The 25,373-nt window shown below is 51.0% G+C and overlaps 1 protein-coding gene and 1 pseudogene across 4 annotated transcripts; one reads left to right on the top strand and one right to left on the bottom strand.

Moving 5' to 3' along the window:
• Positions 1-145: 145 nt before the first annotated feature.
• Positions 146-25,373, bottom strand: Asic1 (acid sensing ion channel subunit 1). 4 transcript variants are annotated; one of them, XM_063254723.1, is made up of 12 exons: positions 25,234-25,373; positions 24,037-24,414; positions 23,257-23,452; positions 5,684-5,834; positions 4,955-5,082; positions 4,551-4,704; positions 4,168-4,224; positions 3,579-3,732; positions 3,042-3,133; positions 2,479-2,558; positions 2,305-2,409; positions 146-2,169 (listed from the first exon to the last, which is right to left on the bottom strand). In XM_063254723.1, exons 2-12 carry the CDS (start codon positions 24,396-24,398, stop codon positions 2,065-2,067), a joined length of 1,584 nt encoding a protein of 527 aa, XP_063110793.1. In that variant the 5' UTR covers positions 24,399-24,414; positions 25,234-25,373; the 3' UTR covers positions 146-2,064. The 4 variants fall into 4 exon arrangements, with proteins under 4 accessions (XP_063110793.1, XP_063110794.1, XP_023423356.1 ...); XM_063254724.1 differs by having other exon boundaries at positions 4,551-4,701; XM_023567588.2 differs by lacking the exons at positions 23,257-23,452; positions 24,037-24,414; positions 25,234-25,373 and adding an exon at positions 8,630-9,283.
• LOC134477303 (small ribosomal subunit protein eS28-like) lies at positions 11,328-13,313 on the top strand (annotated as a pseudogene).

Below are 25,373 nucleotides of genomic sequence, written 5' to 3'. Positions count from 1 at the left end.
TGTCCCATTTCAGAAGGACAAGTCTAATTGCTCAAACTTTCTTATTCCTCCCAATTGTATGACCTCAAGCCAAGTTCAACTCTAGGCTTCTAGTGGGAATACCTAAATACTATTCAAATACAAAAGAACAACACTGAAGAAAAGATGATTGGAACCCAGTTTATTAGACCAGAGGCATGCGTCACCCAGAGAGAGCCCTGCCTGCTGTTCCCCCAGCCAGCATACACTTCTTGGCTTTGCTCTGCTTCCTTCTGGGGAGCACTGATCTCTGAGGAACCAAGAGTTTTGAAAGATCCTATAGCCTTACTCTCCAACTTCAGGCCAACACACAGGTGACTTGCCCATGGGTTCTGTTCTGGAATTGAAGACCAAAGGACAACTGGGCAGAGAGGGCCTGGAAAATGGTTGGGGTTCTTGCCTGGGAGGATCCCTGGTGGAAGGGGTGGGGCAGGCCCTCTACCTCACTTGTCTCTCTTTAAGGTACTGAAGGCTAGAACAGTGGAGATTTCCAATCCTTCTCTAGGCCTGCCTCTTTCTGCCCCTGACCAAACCCTGCCTCACCAGAAAATATAAGTGGTGGGCTTGAGTATCAGGTGAACAAGAGAGACTGGACACCCAGAAGGAGTGAAAGGCCACTGATTGAGGACCTCAGCATCTGCCTGTGGGCACCCACTGCCCCAACTGCGTGTAAGTCACCAATCCCCAGCTCATTCTGTCTCTAACATTCTTGACTTAGTGTCCAGCACAGCTCTCCAACTCCTGGGTGGGGGCTACCTCTGTAGCAACCCCTTCTCTAGGAGGCCATAGTCAGCCAGGCAAAGGACATTGGGATAGGTGGAGCAGGGGAAGGGAATGTTAAGGCTGCAGGGAGGACAGAAGGTGCCCGGACTGGGAGGAGAGGATGAGGCCAGAGAGAGGCAGAGCTTGTGATTCACAGCTTCCTTTATGTCACCACCGAGACAGTGCTAAGGTTACAATGCGTGTGTCGTCTCCTTGTGCTTCTCAGAGGGATGTGTGTACACAGTACAGACACCAGGGGAGAGAATCCAACTCTTTATACAGGCGAAGGCATTCAGACAGAGGAGAGGAAGAACCACAGAAGGGGAAAGTTGGGGTGTGAGGATGGCTCTCAGAGACAAGAAGGGACGGGGTGGAGACAGATAGGGTTAGAGGAAAGTATATACAGAGATATAGCAATATAGAGTCTGTATCATATAGAAATAGAAAATGCAGATGAGGTTGTTGAAAGAAGCAAATGAAGTCAGGGGAGAGGACTTGGGAGAGCTCCATAAGAAAATTTATGGATGTGGCCCTTGCAGAGGGCCCTCTGGGGGAGGAGCCAGTGAGGCCAGGCACCAGTGCCCCTCACCCTGAGCTGAAGCTAACCAGCCAGGTTTTTCTGGGGATGTAGAGGATGGCTGTTTTTGGGAGGTGAGGGCGAACTTTTAGGTATCCGGATGTGGCCTACAGCACCAGGGCCATATTGTGTCCCCATTTCCACTTCTTCAGGAGACCCCACCCCCTAGAAATTCCACATGGTATGAGAAAGTAGGATGCGGTTTCATTTCTTGCCTGGATTTGGGGGAAGTCACTGGCTGAGAGAGTCTCTTAAGGCTGGGGAACCCCCTCCATCAGCCCTCCCCCATAAAGTACATTCTCTGGTTTGGGGCCAAATTCTGGACCCCAGGGATTCCCTCCACCCCTCACTGGGAGGGGGCTTTGGTGACGGGTGGTAGCAGAATGTAGGTGAACACTCAGATGACTGACGGCCAGACAGACACAATTCAGGCTGGGAGCTAGGGGAGGCAGCACGGAGCTGACAGGGGCAGCCTGAGGTCCCTTGCCCCGTTCTTTTGTTCAGATTAGTTTAGTTTTGTTAAAATAAAAACAATGGGATAGAGGCAGGGAGAGGACGCTGTGGTCAAGACTCCTTCACCACAGACAAGAAGAGAGGACTGCCCCGAAGTGGAGGCGAGTCCCCAGGGCTCATGTAGGGGGCAGTTGGGGGCCCCTTGCTCTCCTTGCCCTCCCCACCTAGGCCTTTGGTACAGTGGCCTGCGGGGCTCAGCAGGTAAAGTCCTCAAATGTGCCTCGGGCCGGATGGTGAGGTAGGATGTTGGCAGCGTACGTCATCCCGGCAGGATGGCCCCGGAGGCTCTCGCATGGATTCTAGGGGAAGCGCATAAGACAGCGACTGGTTATGGGGTCACGGGCTGCGCTGGGGCTCTGGGAAGTAGGAAGGGGAGCAGGTGGTGCTGGGGTGGGGGGAGGGGCGGGCCTGAGGCTACCCCCTCGCTCCCTCACGTGTCTCTTGACGTCGTCCAGGCTGAGCGCCACGCCCTTGTCTGCGCTGCTCCTCTTGGCCTCTTTCTGGCACTTCCTGCGTCTGCACAGCTTGTGCTTAAGGACCTGGGAGGGGGCAGGGCGCGTGGGCGGGCTGGCACTCCTACAGGCCCCGCCCCCAGAACCGCCCCTTACCTCGTAGGCGTAGTCGAAGAGCTCCAGCACTGTGAGAATGCTGGCCCCGATGAACAGCCCCATCTGGCCCCCGATATCACCTGTGGGTGTGAAGGATAGGGGGTTAGTGAGGTCAGAACGCAAAGGGAGCAGCAGGGTACAGTGGGGTTGGGACAGGCCTGCCATATTCAAAAAGGGATTGGCAGTCTTCGTACAGAAGGATTGCAAAGGCAGAGTACAGTAGGAATTTTATTTTCTTTATGCTTTTCTGCATTTTTCTGCTTTCTAAAATGAACAAGTATCACTCAGGAAAAAGAATTGTTTACGAAATACCCCAACACTCTGAGAGTCTGGGGCAACTTCAGATGCATGTGAAAGGCTCTACCTTCACCATCACCTCCACCCTTCCTTCACGTCCACGATGCTGTCTTTTCCTCTTGGCCCCTTCCCCACTACATACCATAACAACGGGCTTTAGGGAATAGCCCCTGGGGACAGCACAGAGACACGACCCTGCCTTGAGTAGTAGGGAGCCACACCATGCCCAAGGCATGGAAAGGGGACAGGTACCATCAGCAGCTCACCCAGGAGCCCTGCAATCTCATAGGCTTTCTTCTGCTCAATGGTCTCATAGTTGAGGACTTCAAAGAAAATATCCAGCACCAAGATGTTCTCCCTGCACAGGGGTTGGGGGAGGAGACCTAGGTTCAAGTCATATCTCTGCCCTTTGTTAGTCAGGTGACCTTAGCAAGTTAGTGACCCCTCTGAAGCTCAGTTTCTATATCCGTGAAATGAGATGCTGATGGCAATACCTGCGTTTAGAGTTGTGAGGATGAAGTGGAATGATACATAGGAAGACACTCTGCATACTACCAAGTAAAAGGTGGTGCCAGTTCAGCAGTGAGGATTAGAGGACACGCAAGGAGGGAGAAAGGACTGCTTCTATTACCTATTCCCTGATCCTCCCTCCACAGCCACCCATACTCTTTGGTTGCCTCTTGGACATTCCCCAGGTTCTCTCAACTTCCTCCTGCCCGCTGCTCCCCCTGCCCCAATAGAGCCCACTCATGCCCTCCACAGTCCCTGCTGAAAGGCCCTGCCCTGCACAATAGAGCCCTTACCCTATATACTGCTCAGACTTGTTAAACTTCTTGGCCAGGTACTTGGCTGAGGCTTTGCTGGGTATCTTGACCATGGACAGCTCCTTGCCATAGCGGGTCAGGTTGCAGGGCATTTCACACACGCAGTACTCCTGGTCCTTTTCCACCAGGAAGTCTGTGCCCAGCAGGTAAAAGGGAGTGGTGACCTTCTCCCAGCACCTTCCCAACACAGACATTATGGCCCTGCCCAAAGGAATCCCGGGCACCCTTCTCTTTTCCTCACCTCAGCCCTGGGCCCACTCTGTGCTGATCCTCACCCAGTCTCCCCATAGGTGTTCTAAAGCCTCATATGGATTCCCTGAAGGCCTTCAAGGGACTGCTGAGTGGCTGATGATGGTAGAGGGTGAAGTATCCTCCTAGGTAACCCCCACTTATTTTTCATAGGGGTCTCTGAAGATGCTTTTCCCCAGGCTTGCAGTCAGGTAGATGTCAGGGTGCAGTCTGGTGCAGGGGTTACTGAAGCTTCTGGGAGCTGTGGTCTGAAACCCTTATGCTTGTGGCTTGGAGCAGCTCTTTCCCTCCCCCGACTGCCCAGGACAGGGGGGCTCACCCAGGGCAGGGTCTGCACACTCTTTGTACTGCTCTGGAGTGCAGTATGGGGCATCCCCTATAGAGGAAAGAAGACAGTCCAGGATGGAGATTATAAGTGGTGCTGCAAGATAGAAGATGAGAGCAGATGGGACAGTAGGACCAGCCAGCCTTGGTCTTTCTTGGAAGTGCCCCCAACACCACAGCAGTCCACCCTTTTTAGACCCTTCCAACCATTCTTGAGGGCATAGGCAGGAACTGAGGTCAGAGAGACAATGAGCAGAAAGGTAAGGAATGGGGTGGGCTGGAACTGGGGTAGCAGTTAGGAGGTCGATATGATGGGGCTAGGTGAAGGGCAGTATTGCTGAGGGACCCCAGAATTGTGCTTGGAGCCCGGGGGCTGACCTGGCATGTGCACCATGCGGCAGTTGCAGTTTTCCACCAAGTAACGTGTCTCACAGTCAATGCGGCAGGCAGTGATGCTATAGGAGTCGAAGAAATCCGAGTCCATGGCAACAGCTTTGCAGGTGCCCCAGGGCGGAGGCAGGTAGATGAGCTGCTGGGAGAGCCGGGGAGCTGGGGGAGTGTGGGAACTTCTCCCCAAGTCACCTTGATGGACCACACTGGCCCCCTCTCTGCCCACAGCCTCCGAAGGACTCAGAGTTCACAGGATATTTCTGTGCATTAGGTCATTCATGATGCCGACCAGCCCCATTACCACTCAGGCCCTAGCTCGCCTGTTCCTCCCATTATCAATCACTGTGACCCTTCAACACCCCACCAGGACCAGGCTTCCACAGCCTTCTCACCCGCTGCTCCTGGCAGGCTACGAAGGTCTGGAAGCCAGGGGCCACACCAAATCCCAGCTGGTCAATGAAAGGAGGTTCATCCTGACTGTGGATCTGCACTTTGATGCCTGCTTCGAAGGACGTCTCATCTACAGGAAAGGGGTTGGGAGGGCCTCTGAGGCTCTAATCTCTCTTCAAGCTGGGCATATCCTACTTCTCCTGGGAATGAGCACCTCTTTGTTGGGAAGGCTGTCTCTGAAGTCCTAACCCAGCCTCAGCCTCCTAGGTTTACCAGCTCTATGCTGCTCCAGTGACCTCTGCATCCTACACACTTCTTTTCTTACTTGGTGTCTGCTGTATTTCTTGGTGTTTCAAATTCTCCTCCAGAGTGTCACTGTCTAAGACACTCTCCCATGTTTGCTCCTCTCTGCTTCCTTTCCCCCCATCTTTCTCTGTCCCAAGGCCCCCTGAGACCAGACAGGCAGGCAGCCTAAGAAGAGGGAGTTATTTATAGAGTGAGTGGCGGCTGCTGATGGAAGAGGATGGCTGGTTACCTTGGAGAGTAACTGAGCCATGAACAGGGAGGCAGGGAAATGTGAGTGTGGAAGTCAGGTAGAGTCAGAAGTGGAGACAGATCCTGGGAGGAAGGGGGAGGAGCCCGAACCCACTCTCTGGTCCCACAGTGGAGCCCGGGAATGTCCATGTGAAGGCTGGAGCCAGGGGAGGGGGCCCCTGAGGGAGGTGACATACCAGTCTCCCCCCACACAGGCAGGTACTCATCCTGCTGGATGTCCAGCATGATCTCCAGCCCATTGCCTGTCCCACCCTTCATAGTCTTCAGCCGCGGCCGTCCATCTCGGCCCGAGTTGAATGTGTAGCACTTTCCATACCGTGTGAAGACCTGGTGGGGACAGAGTAGAGAGCCTGAGTCCTGGCAGCACCCCCTACCCACTAAGGGCTGTCTCCAGGCCTCCCAGCTACCAGAATCCTTGCTCCCTTTTCTCTGCTTCAGCCCATTTTTCATTTGTTCTCCTCCCCACATACCCTTCCCTCTTCTTTGCCCTGCGTGGGTGCTCCGGAAACTGAACTTTGTGGGGCATATGACCTGAGTATCTTTGCCACCGTGATGGGCTTCTGGTTGGGTTTAGGCAATGGGAACCACAAGTAAGGGATCAGAAGGCAGGAAGACAGAGTGAGAGAGATGCATAGAGACAGAGATTGGGGGACTGACCATTCTGTCTCTGCACTGCTGGCAGTGGCTTAGGTCCTCCCTGATTACCCTAGAGGGCAGGCACTATTTCCTTCTGTGCTCCTTCAGCCTAGAAGTAATTGCAGTTTCCCACTATTGCAAGGTACTTTGGCCGCTCTTACTGGTTTTCTTAATCCTGTCCACAGCTCTGTAAACAAGCCACTTTGTTAAAGTCTTTTTGACTGAACTATCAAGTAGCAGTCTTTTTCTTGCCAGGCCCCTAACATGTGCATTTCATCACCGGGATCCTGTCGCTGCAGACCACTGAGCTAGATCTTCTCTTCTCTTGGATCTCACTCTGGACATTGGAATCCTTCTGTCCTTGAGACCTACTTCCAACCTAAGCCCTAATGACAGCAAGGCTTTTTGGTTTCCCCCAGCCATCAGCCCCTTCTGTACATCACTGTCCCATTATCACTAGAACTTGAAAGTAGCTTCAGTTGCCAGGGCAAGGGCTGTGCTCATGCAGGCACCAGAACCTCTTCTCCCAGCACTCAGGACCGGGCACCAACATGTGGCTGTTGGCAATGAGTGTCTCCAAAGAAATCGCAGCCCTGGGGTTCTCCCCCTACTCTGTGCCCCCACAAAGCCCTTCTCACAGCGCCAACTACCCAGCTGGGCCAGTTCTCCATGGCCCTTTCCCCTACTCTCCCTGAACATTCTCAGAAATGAGATGGGTGTGCATTTGCTACTGCTGACTGGTAGCAAAGTCCACAAAGCAAGTTACAAGGTGAATACAGAGCCCAGAGAGGAGCAAGAGAAAAGTGTCAAGTCAGACTGGAGCAGCTGGGCCACTGGGGTCACTGGGAAATGGTCTTTGCCCCTTTTTCCTTCCTAGTCCAGTCTATTCTATTCCCCTCTGGAAAAGAAAACATGCTGTTTGCTCCAGTTTTAGTGGGTGAAGTCCAGGAAATGATGCACAGAAAGAACTCCAGGGTCTCCTTATTCTCCAGTCCCACCACAAAGTCCTGTGGCATACAAACACAGGCTCCAGGCTGGACAAGTGCCCATGCCTACCCTCCACCTGGCAATATGAGGAGTCTAGGTGGTCCAGGACATTTGGGAGCCCTAGCCTTGCCCTGGCTCAGAGGGCGGGGCTAGGAGCAGAGGATTGATGCTGCCACCTGGTGGTTTTTGGTGAGAGTATTTGCTCTATCTTCAGATGGATGAAGATACATTGACCCTTTCCTGTCCCTTTTCCCTGTTTCCTGGCCTTCCTGAGGTCCATTTGCAAAAATCCACAGGTCTCACATGTCTAAAATCATTCCATGGACTGAGATGAGCTGATATGATAGTCACCTGCTCCTGCACTGAGGAGGAGAGGGCTGCTGAGGGATGGTCATGTGGGGAAGAAAGACCAAGCATCTGGGGCTGGGGATTTAGCTTAGCGGCATAAGCACCTGCCTTGCAAGCAGGCAGTCGTGAGTTTGATCCCTGGTACCGATAAAAAGGAAAAAGACAAAAAAAAAAAAAAAAGAGTAGAAAGACCATCTGCAACCTGGAGGAGGTAGGGAAGACAGTTCAGAAAGCACTGGAGGATGAATTGGGGAGTCAGTGGAGTGGCACAAAGGGCTAGGACCCTGGGTGGAGACCAGGAGATAAAGCTGAATCTTTCTAGAGGACTTCTTTTGGGAATAAGGTCCCTGCTACCTAAAGTTGGAAGAAAGAGGTTTGATATAGAGGAGACTTATTATTAGATACACATACATACATACACACACACACATACACACCACAGAGCTGGTAGGGAATGGGCTCCCACAGGAGAGTGCACAGAAGACTAAGTGAAGGTTCAGCGATGTCCCTGCTGTGGGAGCTGCTGACAAGGGCTGCAGTGGAGTGGAGGTGGGGACTGTCCCCACCTCTCCCCATATTGCTACCATCCCCTCGTACCTTTATGGACCAGGTAGCTAATGTCCCAACATCAGTCCAGGAGTGTGAGTCAAAATAGTTAACAATTGGCCCAATAGGCACCTCACCAACAGGTCAAAGGCATCCCTTACAGATAGAGCAAGCTCCTGAGGCCCTGCTGGACCACAGTGGGGACTGAAGAGGATACGAGAGGCTGGAGAATATTCAGGGGGATTCCAGGGCCCTCAAATCAGCATCTAATTCCCCACTAGGAGAGACATCAAAATTCTTTTTTTTTTTTTTTGTCTTTTTCCTTTTTATCGGTACCAGGGATCAAACTCACGACTGCCTGCTTGCAAGGCAGGTGCTTCTGCTGCTGAGCTAAATCCCCAGCCCCAAGACATCAAGATTCTAACAGGAAGAGCAGAACTCCCATTGAACTGGGAATATCAATCAGATCCAGACCCTGGGCTACTCAGGTAAGCTCTGACTCTGGTGAGGACACAACAATCAGCCCTAGCCTTGGGAGGTGACAGTCGAGAGAAGCTAAGGTACACACTCTTAGGGTACTGATATAGGCATGGGCCCCCACTCACCACTGAGAAGTTGTGAGGGCCACAGGGCCCCCCGCTGTAGGAGCAATAGAGCAGCATGTCCTCCAGCCGGTGGCAGGAGCGATTGTAGAAACGATGAAGATTAAAGGGCTCCCCAGAAAAAGCCTCTGGCCCAGGAGGAGCAAGGGGCACCCCAGGATCATCACTTTCATCCAGCCCCAGCATGGGGGCAAGGTAGAGTAAGTCAGGGTAGCTGAGCTGGGACAGCCGCACAGCGTTGGTGTTGCAGAGGGTGACTGCTGGGAAAGCAAGCTCTGTAGTGGCCACTTCATCTAGCAGAGTCACGTGGGGGTAGCTGAGGTAATAAGCAATGCGGTCCCCTACCTGGCACAGGAAGGCACCCAAGGCCACAACAAAGGCCACTGCCCACAGGACCTGCCTCGGCCCCGGACCCCCTTCCACAAAGACATGACTGGCGCCATGGAGGGTACAGCTGTTGGCAAAGGCCACTAAGTCCAAAGGTGGATCCCCTTCATTGGCCTCCTTCCTCAACGTCTTTTCTTTCTCTTCTTCCTCTTCTGATTCTGAGTTATTCCGCGGGTGTTGCTGCTGCTGGGGACCCCAAGCATCTCCCAAGGGCCCTGGGGCCTCCTCCCCGGAAGAGAAAGACACAGAGCAGAAGATCTGGATGGGCATCTTCTTCAGGGGCTTTCTGTTGCCAGGGAACTGGCAGGAAGAAGGAAGAAGGTGCTGGAAGGGAAGGAGATGTGACCCTAGGAAGAGTCCCTTTGGCCAGGTCTCCACAGCCCAGTTGGCTCTCCTTTCTCATCCAGCCTCTGTGGCAGTGTGGCTGAGCTGGGGCAGGGCCTGAGAGCAGGGCCAGCCAGTCCTACAAGGGAGGTGGAGTCAGTGCTCATGAATAATCGATGAAGTGGGGGAAGGGAGGGTGATGGTGAAGAGAGAGCTGGAGCCCCTTTCCCGTGGCTGGTTCCAGGAGGATACAGAGGGTTTAAGACAGAATGGAAAAGCCTAGGGTCCTGGCTCGTGGTCCCCTTCCTAGGTGAGATGGGACCCAGCATGATCCTTTGTTCCCGTTACTAGGATGATCTCAGCTGGCAACAGTCCTGGCCTCTCCTAACACACACACACATGTTCTCTTCCCCTCTAGTCTGGTCCTCGGCAACTCCCTCACTTTCCCCACCCCAGTTCTGACCCTTTCCCTTATTCTCTGCTGGTCCAGGCATCCCTCTGGGATATCTACCCCCTCACACTCTCTCCAGCTCTAATCCTTCTCTAGTTCCCCTCAACCTAGGACATCCTGCCAAGTACTTTATTGATCCCCAACTTTCCTAATGCACTAATACCCCCCCCCAGTTTTCTTTTGGGTATTTCAAAACCCCCAATTACCCTGCAATAAACTTGACTCTCAAGTTCCCATCAGTGAGTCTCTGATTCCTTTTCTCTTCCTTTCTTCTCTGACCTCCAGCCTTCTTCGATTCTGCACCCCTCCCCTGTGCTGAGCAGCACTTAGGTCCCTTTCCCTCCCTCTCTGCCTTTTGTGGCTTGGGGGCAGCCCAGGTTCCATTAGCAGAGGTCTCTCACTGACCACAGACTCATTTCTGGTCAGTCCCTGGCAGTGGCAAGGGACCCTGTGTCTTGCAGCTGAAAAGCCTCCTGGCAGATCGCTATCCTCCCAGCTTGCCCAGCTCCCAACAGTTCAGAAGAGGGGTTCGAGGAATTGTCCTCTGGTGGGAGGAGCAGATTGAGATCAGCGCAGACACAGAGGCCCTGGGTCAGGTTGAGAGGAGTGTTTGGGCCTTCTGTGTGCTCTGGTTACTCAGGGCCACTGATTGAGGAACTTGAGCCACCAGCTAAGTCTCCAGGGCCAAGAAGGTGACCTGAGGGGAGTGGAGGAAGGGAAAGAAGAAGGGAGGATAGCAAATTAACCCTTCCTCTGCAGGCCAGAAAGGAATAGTGGGGACAGAATAAGTCTACCTGAGTTCTCCCTTTCCTTGACCTGCCCTGGGCCCCCACCTTTCCCTTCCTCACTTGGGGAGACCTTGGACTGTGGGGGGTGGGAAGCAGGGTGCCAGGTTCTAGGAGAACTAACTGCTGTGCAACCTTTAGCCTTAGCTGTGCTGCCAGGGACACAGAAGTCCCAGAAGAAAAGAAGCCTTGAGGTCTGACCCTTCTCCAGCCTTAAGGCATTACCCTCAGACTGGCCTCAAAGTGTTCTACCTGAACAACAGCCTCCCAGCTGGCTTCCTTGCTTCCCTGTCCCCTATTCTTTCTCCTACCCGCAGTTCATACTCTGACTTTCTGCTGCTGAAAGACCTCTCATTCCCCAGTGCCTCTTGGTAAAATTCATTCCCCTACATGGACCCCCATAGCTGAAAGCTACATACCCTCCCGCTCACTTCCTCCTGCTGTCCCTCCACCCCAGCCCTCTGTCCATAGATGCACTAGGTTCACCCACAGTTCCATGCTTTCTCAAGACTATCTGGGAAGTGCTTAATCATTGTTCTTTGTTCTTTCTTTCTTTCTTTTTTTGAGATGAGGTCTTGCTATGCTGCCTAGGTTGGCTCCAAACTCCTGAGCTCAAGTGATCGTACCAAGAAGCTGGGACCACAAGGACACAGCACCACGTCTAGCCTCCTACTTGTCCTTCAAGACTGCTGGCACATTGCCTCAGCAAGAAGCACTCTCTAAAAAAAAGGAGAAGAAGAAGCATTCCCTGACTCCACAGAATGTAGTTAGCCCCCCCCCCCCCCAAGACTGAAGGCCCCAGTTCTGCTCAAAGCCCTTCAGGTATGCATAGTAAGCAGCAGCTCCTTGAGGCAAAGCCTCTGAGAGTAAAAGATCAGGAACCTGGAAGTGAGAAAGACCAAGAAGTTGAGAATTACAGATAAACCACTGCAGAGACAAGGAGAAAGACCTCCCAGCTGTTGTCTTTGAGCTTCTCCCATATGAATTCATGGTTTGCCTTTCTGTTTCCTGCCCTGTGGGCAATTTCTTCCTGCCTGCAAGAGCTCAGCTTTCTTTGCATCTTCTTAAAAAAATATTTCAGAAATGAGTTCCAGATCTGGGCTTGGCTGTGGAGGTTGCACTGGCCATATGTTTCTGACCACTAGAGGGCATTGTCCCCCTCCTTCTGCAGTCTGGCAAGGGGGTATTGATTGGACTTCAAAGGAAGGAAATTAAGGTAGGAGGAGCTTCTACAGAACAGGAGACGGAAAGGCCATGCAGGATCCCGGTGGCTTCAAAGAACAGAAACTTGGTATGGCCATCCACTTCTTCCGCACACCAACATCAAGACCGACCTTCTACTCCTACTCACAGACCCACACTTGCACATGCACCAGTATTCCTCCCTCTTCTATCTCCTGCAGCCTCACCCCTCCACCATTCTCTCTCACCTTCATCTCATTCATGCAGACAAATCCAAAGCTGTCCAGTAATTGGGAGCTGAGAAACGTGCTAGGAGAAATACACAGACCCAAGGCACACAGAGAAGGCTCCAGAAGAGGTACCCAAGTACACACACGTGCACACACACACAGAACTACTCTCAATTCCCAATCCCATGTCCTTCCCCACCAGTATTTGTCTTCAACTATATGTGGCAACTGAGTGGTTTGGGCTTTCTCTATATCTCTGTCTGAATTTCAAGCCCATCTCACATTTGTTTAGTGTTTCCTGGGATCCTTACACACTCCACCAAAGAAATGGATCTGAGTAACTTCACCACCATTTGAAAAGCAAGGAAATGGAGCTACATAACCAACTCAAGTCTCAGGATGAGCAAGTAATGGGTTTGAGATTAGGATTAGGTCATCTATCTCTACATGTCTTCCTACTTTATTCTTTATTTGCTCATTGACCCAGTGGAGGGCAGATAATGCATCCAGATTCTGCCTCATGGAGCTCATCAAATGAGCTAGACAGACATTAATTTTAAAAGTTGTAAATATTGTTGGGCAGAGCAGCACATGCCTGAAACCCCAGGGACCTGGCTGAAGCAGGAGATAATGAATTGGAGGCTAGCCTGGGCTGTATTGTGAGCTCAGAGACAGCCTGAACCCACATAGTGGGACCCTGTCTTGATAGATAGATAGATAGAATTTTTATTGTAAACTATAGTAAGTGCTCAGAAACTAATAATATAGTTTTATGGAGGCAAGAGCATGGGGAGACCAGGGAACCAAAGATGGTTTCTCTGAGAAAGTGATGTTTGAATTGCAATTTAAAAATTAAAAGAAGGAGCTCTCTCCACCAGACCATTTTTGGTTGCCACCATGGATATGAGTCCTGTGCAGCCCATCAAGCTGGCTAGGGTCACCAGAATGCTGGGCAGACTCAGCTCATAGGGACAGTGCACACAGGTGTGCATGGAATTCATGGACAACATGAACCACTCTATCATCTGCAACCTAAAAGGGCCTGTGCGTGAGGCCCTGATGCTTACTGTGTTGGAATTGGAGCAGGAAGCCTGGAGGTTGCACTGAACTTAGCTGTTGGGTCCTGGATATCGACCGCCTGGGCCACAGGATGAACTGACTCTTAAAGCATTTGTGGGGCTGAGGATTTAGCTCAGTGGTAGTACGCTTGTCTAGCAAGCTGGAAGCCTTGGGTTCGGTCTTTAGCACCAAAAAATAAAAATAAAAATAAAAAAATAAAAGCATTTCTATTATGTGTAAAAAAATGAATAAATAAAAAAATAAAAGAAGGAGTAATTATTTATGTGTGAAGGGTGCGCGGTGTCCCACGGAGAGAACAGAGTGTGTGCAGAGACCTGAGGGCAGAGAGGAACAGAGAGGAGGCGGGTGTGGCTGAAGAGAGGAGTAAAGGCAGGTGGGGCCTGGATCACTCGGGCCCTTGAAGGCAAAGATTCTGGTCTAATAGCAAAGGAAGACTCCCCTGTGGAAAGATACCAGACAGTCAAAGCTATGTTTTGAAAAGATAGCTCTGATTGGAGAAGTTGCCTGAAAACTTGCAGGGAACCACTGCAGTGGTCTGGGTGAGACTTGGGGGTGGACTGGTGAGGTCAGGGTAGTGTAGTAACACCACTAGGGTGGCACAATGGGCAGATCTTGTCAGGGATAAATTAGGTCCTGTTAAGGCAGGTGAGGGGTGGAGTGCTTGCATAACTGGGTGCGTGGAGGGATGGCTCACTGGACCCGGTGCACAGGCAAGGACTCCTCCGAGAGGTAAGAGGTGCGTTTGGCTTTGCATGTCCTGGTTTGGAGGAGCCTTGAAGACATTCAAGTAGAGATATTAAGTGGAAAATTGGCCATTGGAGCTGATGCTAGACAAGAGAGCTGATCTGAGACATAAATTTGGCAGTTCCCAGTGTGTAAATGGTAATTGAAGTCATGAGTGAAGATGAAATTGCCCAAGAATAGCATAGAAAGTTAAAAAAAGGTAGAAAGGAAAGAAAAAAGGCCTGATTTGGCAGTATTGACTACTGCTAAATGGAATCCTACCTTATGACTTAACCATAGCTTCTAGTTATAATTCCAAACGAAATGAGCGCATATATCAACTAAAAATAACATTGAATAAGAATGTTCATAGTAGTTTTATTTATAAAAGTCAAAAAAACCTGGTAATAACCCAAATGTCTAGCAACAGTAGAATGGATACATTGTGGTATATTCATACAATGAGCTACTATACAGCACTGAAAAAGAAATGAATTGTGCTGTACACAATAACATGGCTTATGATTTAAAAGAAGAACGTGGGGCTAACCCTTGAGTAGAGACAACACTTAATGACCAGAGAGAAGAGAATGAACTGGCAAAGAGACAGCAGAGTAGCTATACATAAGAGGAAAACCAAGAGTTGGCTGTCTGGAAAGACAGCAGTTAAAGAAGGAGCTGGAGTCAACTTCCGTGAATGCTATTGAAGATCAAGGATGAAACATGTTTTCTGTGGCCGGGTGTGGTGGTGTGTGCCTGTAATCCTGGCACTCAGGAGGCTGAGGCAGGAGGATCACCATGAGTTCGAGGTCATCCTGGGCTACATAGCAAGACTCTGCCTCAAAAAGCCACAGCCCAAAACAAAACAAAACAATGTTTTCTGGGTTTGGCAACATGAAAGTCACTGGTGGCCTTAGCTAGAGCCATGTAGGAAGAGCAATGTGATGGGGGAAAGGCAGCCTGGAGTGGACCCAAAAGTGAGCTGGAGATGGGGAAATGGGGAATAAGAACATGTATATTATTTACATTACTTTCAGGACTTTGTGAAGGGAAGCAGAGAGAGCTGTGGGAGCTGGAGGGTGCTGTGAAATTAAAGTTATTGGATTTTAATTTTAGCCCTAAGCCTGATACATAGTAAGCATTCAACAAATGGTGTTGCCATTATAGTTATTTGAACTTCTAGGCCCAAACCACCCTCTTGCCTCATCCCACGTACTTCTTTTTATCTTCTTTTCTTTTCCTTTCTTTCTTTCTTTTCTTTTCTTTTTTTTTTTTTTTTTTTTTTTTTTTTTTGTCTTTTTCTTTTTTATTGGTACCGGGGATCGAACTCACGACTCCTTGCTTGCAAGGCAGGCGCTTATGCTGCTGAGCTAAATCCCCAGCCCCCTTCTTTTCTTTGTTTCTTTCTTTTTTTTTTTTTTTTTTTGAGACAAGGTCTCCCTATGTAATTCAACTGGCCTTGAATTCACTATGTAGCCCAGACTGAGACTCAGAGGGATCCTCCTTCCTCAGCCCACTGAGTATTGAGATTAAAAGAATATGCCAGCATGCCCAGCTTGGCGTCAGCATCTTGAGTAGCTGGGAGTATATATGGTACATATTTTTAAGTGGGACCCTTTTAAGCTGTCAGCAGGACAGCTCTATTTGAGAAGGAAAGATCGCTTACAGGGAAAGGAAAGACAGACTCAGGAGGATAACATTCCTTTAAAGGTAAGAGGCAAGCCGATGAGAAAAACAGGTTGAGATTTTATGCAAGACGAGATGGATGTGACGTGTTAGGTGACTGTAAGCAGAGGAAGGAGGTCTTGCCCAAGGCTTCTATTTTTTTTTCTTTTTTATAATTTTTTTTTTTTGTCTTTTTCCTTTTTATCGGTACTGGGGATCGAACTCACGACTGCCTGCTTGCAAGGCAGGCGCTTATGCCGCTGAGCTAAATCTCCAGACCCCTCCCTTTTTTTCCTTTTTTGGTAAAGTAGGAAGCAAGGTTATCTGTTGAGGGTGAGAGGAGCTGGGAAGAGGAAGAGTTGCTGTTTGAGACATTTGCTGGGGACAGCAAATGTCATCACTGGGGACAGCAGGTTGACCAGTGAGACACAGTGGGGTTGTCAGGCAGCACTGCAGCCTGTATCAAGATGTGGATCGTGAGTGCACCATGACAGCTGCACTGCCTTGCTAAGTGACATCCTCCAGTAGAGCCCACCTGCCCCAGTGCCACTCTGAGAAAAGCCAGCAGTGGGTTCACCCAAGCTTGGGGCTTAGCCAGATGGTGTAATGAAGAGGCAGAGGAATCTGAACACTCAGTGCGCTCACCCCAGGGGTGGAATTCCCAGGGCCTGCTCCTTGTGCACCTTCCTGCCTCTGCAGAGTGCGGGCAGCTGGGGAGCCAGGTGCAGCCTGGGCCATCCCACGTACTTCCTGAAGCCACATGTGGAGAACCTGCACTTACAAGATCTGGACCAGGGTGGGTCCCACTGGTCATTTACTGGCTGTGTGACCTCCCCTCAAGCAAGTCACACAACACTTCTAAACCTCAGTTTCCTCACTGTTCCCAGTGAAGATATTGAGCACCTTCTGGAATTATGAGACTCACATGAGTGAAACTGAAGGAAATTTGTAAACTTCCAAGCAAGAACTGAAAAAGATGATTAATTTTGTTAGTACATGCTTGTAACTAGAGATTTGTTGGCTCAAAACCTCCTTCCCACCACCACGCACTCCACACTGTGTGTGCCTCATGGACAGCCACACGTGTCTGCTTCCCCGAGTCTACAGCTACCTTCTCCCCCAGACAGATGTATAAGGAAGTGTGTGTGTTTGCTCCCACGTAATGGAGCACGCATGCGATGAGGATGTGAAAAGTTTGAGTTGGCTGCTGTCCATGGTCAAGGCCACTGCAGCAGTCTCTCCCTAGGGATGCTAAGTCTGGCACGCTGAGGCCACACACCAGCTAAAGACATGCAACAGTAAGCAGTAAAGCCCAACCTCTCAGACACTGGACAGATTGTCCCACTGAGGGCATGCTGATGAGTGGGGTGCAGAGAGCTTGTCTTTCTGAGAACTCATAGGACCTTGGGAACACAATTATTTGCCTTTCCTTTCTCTCCCAAGCAGCCTGGAGAGCCAGGGGCAACAGAGTCTCTGTCCTTACAGCTTCTTGGGGGGAACATGTCTCATGAGAAAGTTGTCCTATTCACGTTTCCAGGTAAGTTGGCACAACACGTCTGTTATACATGGGCTAATGGTGCTTGGCCAGTGTCCCAGACATTCTCTTTCCCAAAGGCTCAAGGAGTGGTTGCGTATGAACAAAGAACACTTGAACAACCCCCATAGCACCTCCTCATTTCATAGGAAGTTGGGCCGAGAGGCTGAGAAATGCAATTGGGTGGAACTCTGCCCGGTGCCCAGCCCCACCCTCCAGCTCAGTGGGCACTGCTTTCTGCTTCTCCTTCCTGGATCTGTGTCCCACAGGGCCCACCCAAGGGCCCCAACTGGGAAATCCTCAGCCAAAGGGTAGAGGCTTCTGGGGTGGCCATCTGGGACAAACAAGTGAGGGTAAATGTGTGCCTGAGAGGCCTAACCAAAGGCAGGAAAATGGCCCCTGCTGGAGAGAACAGGCTGGTTCCTTAGCTAGGGAAGTCGGGTTTGGAAGATTCCTGCAAATTCCCTAGCAGTGGGGTATTTGGAGTAACCAAGCACCAAGAGGGGTAGATTAAAGAATTCCACCTTGGGGCTGGGGATTTAGCTCAGCAGCATAAGTGCCTGCCTTGGAAGTAGGCAGTCGTGAGTTTGATCCCCGGTACCAATAAAAAGGAAAGAGACCAAAAAAAAAAAAAAGAATTCCACCTGGATGGCTAAGTTCCCTGAGGTCAGAGCTGGGGTCTCCCTTTAACCCCATGCCCCAGTCCAGCGTAGGACTTGGTCCTTAGAATTGGTTCTGTGTATTGCAGGAATGCATCTCCCAACCCCAGCTCCCATTCCTAAGCTTCAGTCTCCCTCTCCTTCCTCCCCAGAATTGTAGTTGTTTTCCCCAAAGTTGACGCACACTCAGGAACAACCTCCTCCCACACTTGAGTGTTCCTGACCCTGCCACAGGACTTCCTTCAGCCTTCTGGATTTACAGGGTACAGGGGCCACCTAGGAGCGAGTTTTGAGTTTGGCTGGGCACCAAGGAAGCTCTGCTCCTCTCCAGCCGTCTGCTTCCGGCTTGGCCCCCAGGGGCACTTAAGTTACTTACATCAATTCCCTATTACTTTAGCCAACAGCCAGGAGATCAATTAGCTTGGAGGAGCCTCTTAGCTGAAGGCTGGGCTGGGAGAGATAGAGAAGGTGAGAGAGGAAACCAAGTTACCCAGAGGATATTTGTGCAGATGTTTTGGGGCTGGGGAAGAGAATGAGAGACCCCAAACCAGGGCCCTGGATTCCTGCAATGGGCTCTGCCCAGCTCCTGTGAAATGAGTCCCTGGCATTCACCAGCATGGGAGGGAGAGATGAAAGAGCCTCGGGGGGCAGCGCCCTTTGTCCACTTAGCTTCTTCTTACCTCCGGATGCTGTGGCTGCTCGCTATCCCACTCAACCCCACAGAGCCCCTGGGTAGTGTCGGGAAGACCAGCCTTCCTCTGGCCCTGTCTTCCTCTCCTGGGTGGCAGCCTGGACAGCAGCTCTGCCTTCTTCAGTTCTGCAGCCCCTGCTCACCCTGCCTAGCTGAAGAGAATAGGCCTAAGTAATAAAATTGGGCCCTCACAAGGGACTCTTGGTCTGGGCTCCTATGGGACGAGGTAGGGGTTGTGGAAGGGGCAGAGCCTGGGCATTACCATCCTTGGCTCTGACTACTTTAAGGTGACTTCTCTATCTCCCTTCTGGGTCCCAGGATCACCCATCCACATTACCTCTCCTGTCACTGTGTCCCCTCCCTAGGTGCTTCAGAGACTCCTGTCCCCATTCAAAACCTTGGGGGGATTCTGAATTCACCCCTTTCATTCCACTTCTTCTCTGTATAATTCCTGTCCCCACTCCAGGATAGGATCTCCTCCAACAGATTCTGCCCCCTCCTGAGATTTCTTTCCCTTCCCTGCCCCTGTCCTCAGAATTTCTACTGTCTGCCTTCTTTCTTCTCTTCCCAGATCCAGACATGAATTTCTGCCTCTCTCTCCCCCAGGCAAAGGCTCCAGGTCTCAGCTGCATGGGGGTGTGTATGGCATAGGGCAGAGTGGGCAACCATCTGCCAGCCCCCTCCCCTTGGTGCTGCTCAGCATTCCAGGCACACTGCAGCTCCCACTGCCAGGGACAGATAAGGTGCAGCTGGAGGCTGGCACCAGCTGCGACTGCTCACTCCGCAGCCCCCACCCAGACACCAGCAGACAGCTGCACCCTGGCCTCCCTCCACGGAACCCCTACCCTGCCTTGGCCTGGCTGGCGTTAAGGTGGGGCAGAGAGGAGCTTCAGACTCTGTTTCCCTAGCAACAAAGCACCTCACCAGGAAAGGAGGTGGCCAGGAAAGAGGAAGCCTTGTGGTTGAGACCTCCTTGCTCGTTAGATAGCTCAGGAGGAAGCTACTGAGATATACCCAGCTGGATAATCCTCCACTACCCTTCTTCTCCTTCAGTCTCAAAGAATTTCCAAGCCACATTCTCCTAGATTTAGTTCCCCACATTGACTCCCACATCTGGGAGTGCGAACACTGGTCCAATATTCCATGGCCAGCAGTCCACTCTCTGAGGTTGAGCCTGATTCACAAGCACATCTGAGGGAATTCCTGTCACTGAAGATCCCTGTCAGTAGTCTGGGGGATTTGGGGATCTGAGTTGCCCTCTGAAACAGCCTTCAGAAACAGAATTCTTCCCTCTTTCTCCTCGTTCTCTTCCTCCTCCTCCTTTTTTCTTATCCAGTACTGAGGTTTGAACTCAAGTTCCTCTCACTGAGCTAAAATTCCAGACTTAGTATGTTTTAAATTTTTGAGAAAGGGTCTTGCTAAGTCATGAAGTTGCCCAAACTAGGCCCAAACCTGTTATTTTCTTACTTCAGCCTCCCAGAGTTCTGGGATTACAGGTGTTCACCACTACACCTGACTTGGGACAAGATTCTTATTATTTGGATGAGTTGCCCTGGGAAAATGCACAGGAAATGCCACATGTGCTCATGAATGCTTGTGCTCCCAGTTAAAATCTGCTCTTGGGCTGGGGATTTAGCTCAGTGGCATAAGCACCTGCCTTGCAAGCAGGCAGTCGTGAGTTCGATCCCCGGTACCGATGAAAAAAAAAAGTTAAAAAAAAAAAAAGAAAAAGAAAAAGTCAATATAACTTTGGGGCTGAAGGTTTAGCTCGGCGGCATAAGCGTCTGCCTTGCAAGCAGGCAGTCATGAGTTCGATCCCTGGTACCAATAAAAAGGAAAAAGACAAAAAAAAAAAAAAAAAAGAAAGAAAGAAAGAAAGAAAGAAAAGAAAAGAAAATCTGCTCTTGGGCTGGGGATGTAGCACAGTGGTATAAGCACATGCTTGGGAAGTGAAAGGTCCTGAGTTCAATTCCAAGTACCAAAACCAAAACAGAACACAACAAAGGAAAGCCTGCTCTTGAGGCTGCAAAGATGCCAGGGTACTCTCTTTTAAGGTCTGATCCTGCAGACAGATGTTTTGTGACACACTTGTCCAGAGACGAGATCCACATCTGTATCCCCAACATACCTCTAGGCCTAGCTGAGAAGGCAAGGATGAGGAGATAGAGTTAATCAGAAGATCAAGACAAGAAGAGAGGGTGGAGCACAAGGAGGAGCATGTGAGCCCCGAAGGACTCAGGCCCTTCTTCACCGGAAGATGTCAGATAGGAATTCCCAACCAGACTCTCACATGTGTAGGAACATCCCTACAGACAGAAGTGGTAGAGGAGTGGAAAGTGGTGGCAGTAAGAAGGTGTGGGGACGGGCTGTGGTCATGGCTGAACTGGTTTGGGTCCAGCCAGATTCGGGGTCAAGTCTTTGATACAGGTTGAGGAACAGAAAAACTTGCTCTCCATGACAACTCAGAATCAAGAAGGATGCTAGCCTTGTGTCTCCCCCAACTCCCAAGCAAGATAAAGAACTTAAGATTGCTCCAGAACTCTGGGACACCATCATATTGCCACCTGACAGTTTAGAATTGGACAACACAGTGCAATCATATTTCAGTGTCTCCATTACTATAAGCCAAATGTGTCTTAGCGCCACCTCTTAGAATCTTTCTGGATATGGGGGACAAATGGCTCCTCAATTAATACTTTCTGCGGACTTGCTTTGTCCCAGCTTTACACCTTATCACCTTCCCAGGTGTAGCCAAGTTCTTCCCTCCTACATCCAACCCTAAAAAACATTAAGCAAATAGGTTTTCTCTCTCCTTCCAGGAGTCCCTTCTGCTTGTGTGTTGCCTATGTTGAGGAGGGGAAGGCTCTGGCTTCATCTCTTTGCCTACAGTTCTACTTCTCTTGGAAACACAGTTTGTGAGCCTGGGAATCCTCTCGTCTCAAGCACTCAGGAACCTGGACTCTCCTATTGTGAGGAAGGAAAAGAGAGAAGGAAATGGTTCTTGCACCCAGACTAAGCTCCCATCAACTTGACTCAGAAAGGAGTATAGTCATGTAACCTTTGTCCAGCAGGACTGACAACAGCCTATGAAACTAGTCTGCAGAATCGCATTTAAGAGGCTGGAAGTCCTGTGTAAGCTTAGCAGGAACATTAAGCCTGACCACTGCTCTAACCTTTGTGCACACACAGAAAAATGCAGCCCTTGCTCCATGAACGCTAAAAGGAAGCAAGTAAGTGGGGGTGAAAATGGGCAGGAAGAAAAGGGAAGAGGATTTAAGGGTGGAGGTTTAAGAGTTGACACAAGAACAGGGGGTCCTGGGGAGACTGGGATTTGAAAGAATTAAAGGACATAGGACTCTGTGGTCAGAAGTACTAATGAAAAGAACACACGGGGACTTAACGAGACACATGAGTTCTAATCCCGAACCTGCCATTAACCAGCTAGTGGGCTTAAGCAAACTACTCTACCTTCTTATGTCTCAGTTTGTGCACTTGCAAAATACAGATAATATGATTATTTATCAAAAGGACTGATAGAGCCTAACAACCATTCTAAAGAGTTAGAAACAAGGTGGGTGTGGTGGTGTAGGCCTGTAATCCCAGCACTTGGGAGGCTGAGGCAAAAGGATCGCTGCAAGTTTGATACCAGCCTGGGCTGCAAAGTGAGCTCAAGGTCAGCCTGAACTGCATAGGGAGACCCTGTCTCAAAAAAAAAAAAAAAGAGTTAAAAACTTATTCTCCCACTTGCGGTTATGGTTATTCACACATGGGTCCAGGTCTTTTGGTGTCTTTCTAGCCCCTGTGGTTTTTGTATTTGTTGAGATGGAGTCTTGCTACATTGCCCAGGCTGATCTCAACCACTAGGCGCAAGTGATCCTTCCGCCTCAGCCTTCTGAACAGCTGGGACTATAGGTGTGTACCACTGTGCCCAGCTTCTCTGTGTAGTTCTTAACCCTGAAGAGTCTGTGGGACTTTCTCAGGACCACTTAGGATATCAAATGCCAAAGTCAGTTCCCTGGCCTCTGAGGTACTGGCCTGAAGCTGCCACATCTGAGATGTGATATATTTGTAGAACATCTCCATATTCAGACACAAAGGGAGCCTCAGTTCAGCCATGACTATATCTGGTCGCCTTTGCCCTTGACTCTGTGGTTCTTCCTGGCAAGGGGGAACCCAACAAGACAGCGTGTATACATGCATACATGTACAAGCAGATGTGTGTATGTGTGGGACGAGGGTGACAAGGAGGGAACTGTCTAGCTGTTTAAGGGAAAGCTTCCCTCTCTGTCCATCCTTCATGTTGCTTCTCAAACTTTATTTTTCTTTCTTTTTACCGGTACTGGGGATCAAACTCACGACCACCTGCTTGCAAGGCAGGTGCTTATGCCGCTGAGCTAAATCCCCAGCTCCGCTTCTCAAACTTTAAAGTGCACTCACATCACCTGGGCATCTTACTAGATGCAGATTTGGATTCAGGAGATCTGGGAAGTTTAATAGAAAATCCTACATTTCTTTTAAACTCCCAGGTGACAATCCCCAGACCTCTTATTTTAAGTAACAAAGTTGCAGCTCACACTTCACCATTCCCAACTTTGATATCTGTGACCCAGAAAGTAAAGTTAGGCTTTGGGGCCATGCCAAGCCACACGTGTGTGTGCATAATTGTGTGCATGTGTTGTGTGTATGTGGTATGTAATGTATGCTCTCTTGTGCCATCATGGATGCAAATCTGAGGCTCAGACCCTCATGCAGTGCAATGTGACCCTGTGCTGAGCAAAGTACCATCCAACCAGAAGCAGATCCTAAGACACACAACCTCCTCTCCCATACAGGCAAGCACCCTGAAAGGCCTGGCTTGCTCCCTGTCTCCTCCTCTGGGGCCATCCTGACACACACCTCACATTAGAAGACTCACTCACCACCTTGAAGTCTTCAGCGCTGCAAACCTCTCCTCGGAAGTGGCAGGAGAGTAGCATGTCTCGTATGTCGTGTCCTGCACGGTCATAGAATTCACGCATATTGAAGGGCTTGGGCTTAAAGCTTCGGAAGTTGGCTTTGTCCTGCAATATCTCCAGTTGCTTTTCATCGGCCATCTGTGTATCTGGTATCTCATACCTGGAGCCCAGGGCAAGTGGCATGTGGATCAGCATGACCACTAGTGCCTCATAATCTACTCGGCAGAGTGCAGCATCCCGCCCTGGGGTTCAGGCCTGGGTACAGGTAGGCAAGGGAGGAGAGCTGGGCTGGCCCAAAGGACCCGCCTCATGGCATCTGGGAAGACATAAGGATCTGTAGTGGTTCCCAGGGATTGGGGATCTCAGTACAGCAGTGAGAGGGAAACAGAGCAGGCAGAGGCTGTGGCTTTTTATAACAGTCTCTACCTTTTAAAGGTGGTCTGTCCCATCCCCAAGGACCTAGTAAACGGAAGGAGGGCAAAGTTTACTCCAGAAAGTGTGCCAATGTCTCACAGCTCAGGCAAGGTAGAGGTAGAAAGCTGTTTTGGACCATGCTGGGGTCAGAGATTGGGTTCCCTTCATTGGATTCTCAGTACTACCCTAGTTCCTCTACTGTGAGTGACATAGTTGGGGTTACTAGAGGGCAGAGTTGGCATCTCTGTGGTGGTTTAGGAAGGCAGGCACCCTGACTGGCACTCTTGCAACTTCAGGAGCAGGACTGAGGGGTAGGTGGGAGCTGCCCACCTGTTGTTGAGCAGGGCCAGTAGCTCTCCGGCATGGTACAGATCATTCTTAGAGACTTGGCTAAAGCGGAATTCATTGAGGTTGCACAGCGTGACGGCAGGGAAGGTGAGCTGGGAGGCAGCCACCTCGTCGAGCTTGGTGACATGGTGGTAGTGGAAGTAGTACTGCACACGCTCGGTGCACACACACAGCAGCACAGCCAGTGAGCCCAGGAAGCACAGGGCCCACAGTGCCCGCTTCAGAGACAGCCGCTCGTAGGAGAAGATGTGAGCCAGGCCGTGCAGCGTGGAGCTGCTGGCGAAGGCCTGGATGCTGACTGGCTGGACGCCACCCACCTCCTCCTCCTCAGCCTTCAGTTCCATCCTTGCCAGGGGGATCCTAGAGGGAGGGGGAAGAAAGGAGAATCTGTCATTGTCCTGGGATGAGAGGACATAAGGGGCCTTTCCGACTGTGTCCATCCCTAATTATTCCAGAGGTCACTGGTCTGATGTGTAAGCCTCTAGGTGGCTGGCCCAGTAACACAGCCCAGCATAGGGTTCCTCCAGGTACAGAGCCCTAAAGGTTAGTTCAGGCTACAGGAATGCTCTCCCAGGGAAGCCTCCCAGGCCTAGGGAGACCCCAGAAACAGTCACTCAAGGGAAAGGAAAGTCCCTATTCTCAGGCAGGCTTTGGAGTTCCCTCCAGCTGTGGGGTCACTCTGGGACAGGAATTTCTACCCCATCCTGGAAACAAAACTCCCCTAGATTGGCTGAATAGGGTACCGGAAGCTCCTCTCCTGGTCGAGGGTGTCCCCAGCAGGCTTAAACCCCAGTAGCTAAGCCAGGACCAGAAACATCCCCAGGGAGGTGGGCACCTCTGGGGAGGGGCCCGGCCTGAACCCTCACCTTCCCGTGTCTCCAGTGTTCACACAGGCGCAGGCTGTATGTGTGTGTCTGTTTGGGATGGGGGCGGGGTGGCAGGCTACCCAGGTGGATGTATGGGGGGGCGCGGTTCCCTGTGACAGCCAGCTGTCCCCGCCCCGAACGCACCCCCCCCCCCCAGTCCAGCTTCTCGTCGCAGTCAGATCCCCAGCTCGGCCCCCGCCCCCCTCCCCAGCCAGCGAGCTACACCGGCAGCTGGGGAAAGGCAGCGGGGAGCGCGCTGCCGGCTGTGGGGCGCTGGGGAGCCCCGACCACAGCCGAGGGATCAGAGACCCACCTGAGGGGCTTCGGGGAGCCCGCGGCCGGCAGCAGGTCCTGGGCGCGGGGCCGTTGGTGGGTTCAGCGCCGAGCCGCGAAGGGGCTCATGGCCCGGAGCGGAGACGGCGGCCGCCGCGGCAGCGCACGCCGCGCAGAGCC

Source organism: Cavia porcellus, unplaced genomic scaffold, assembly GCF_034190915.1.
Source record: "Cavia porcellus strain 051 isolate PalLab524CR breed Dunkin Hartley unplaced genomic scaffold, mCavPor4.1 scaffold_8, whole genome shotgun sequence".
In the NCBI taxonomy this organism is placed as follows: Eukaryota; Metazoa; Chordata; class Mammalia; order Rodentia; family Caviidae; genus Cavia; species Cavia porcellus.
Note: the sequence above shows the minus strand (reverse complement) of the source record. Positions and strands in the feature narration are given on the sequence as shown.

Coding starts and splice junctions, on each gene's coding strand:
- Asic1 (XM_023567588.2), bottom strand. CDS start 9,283: ATGCCCATCCAGATCTTCTGCTCTGTGTCTTTCTCTTCCGGGGAGGAG. Junction 3,134..3,578: donor AAGTCTGAGCAGTATATAGG/GTAAGGGCTCTA, acceptor ACCCCTGTGCAG/GGAGAACATCTTGGTGCTGG. Junction 2,410..2,478: donor TCTTCGACTACGCCTACGAG/GTAAGGGGCGGT, acceptor GCCCCCTCCCAG/GTCCTTAAGCACAAGCTGTG.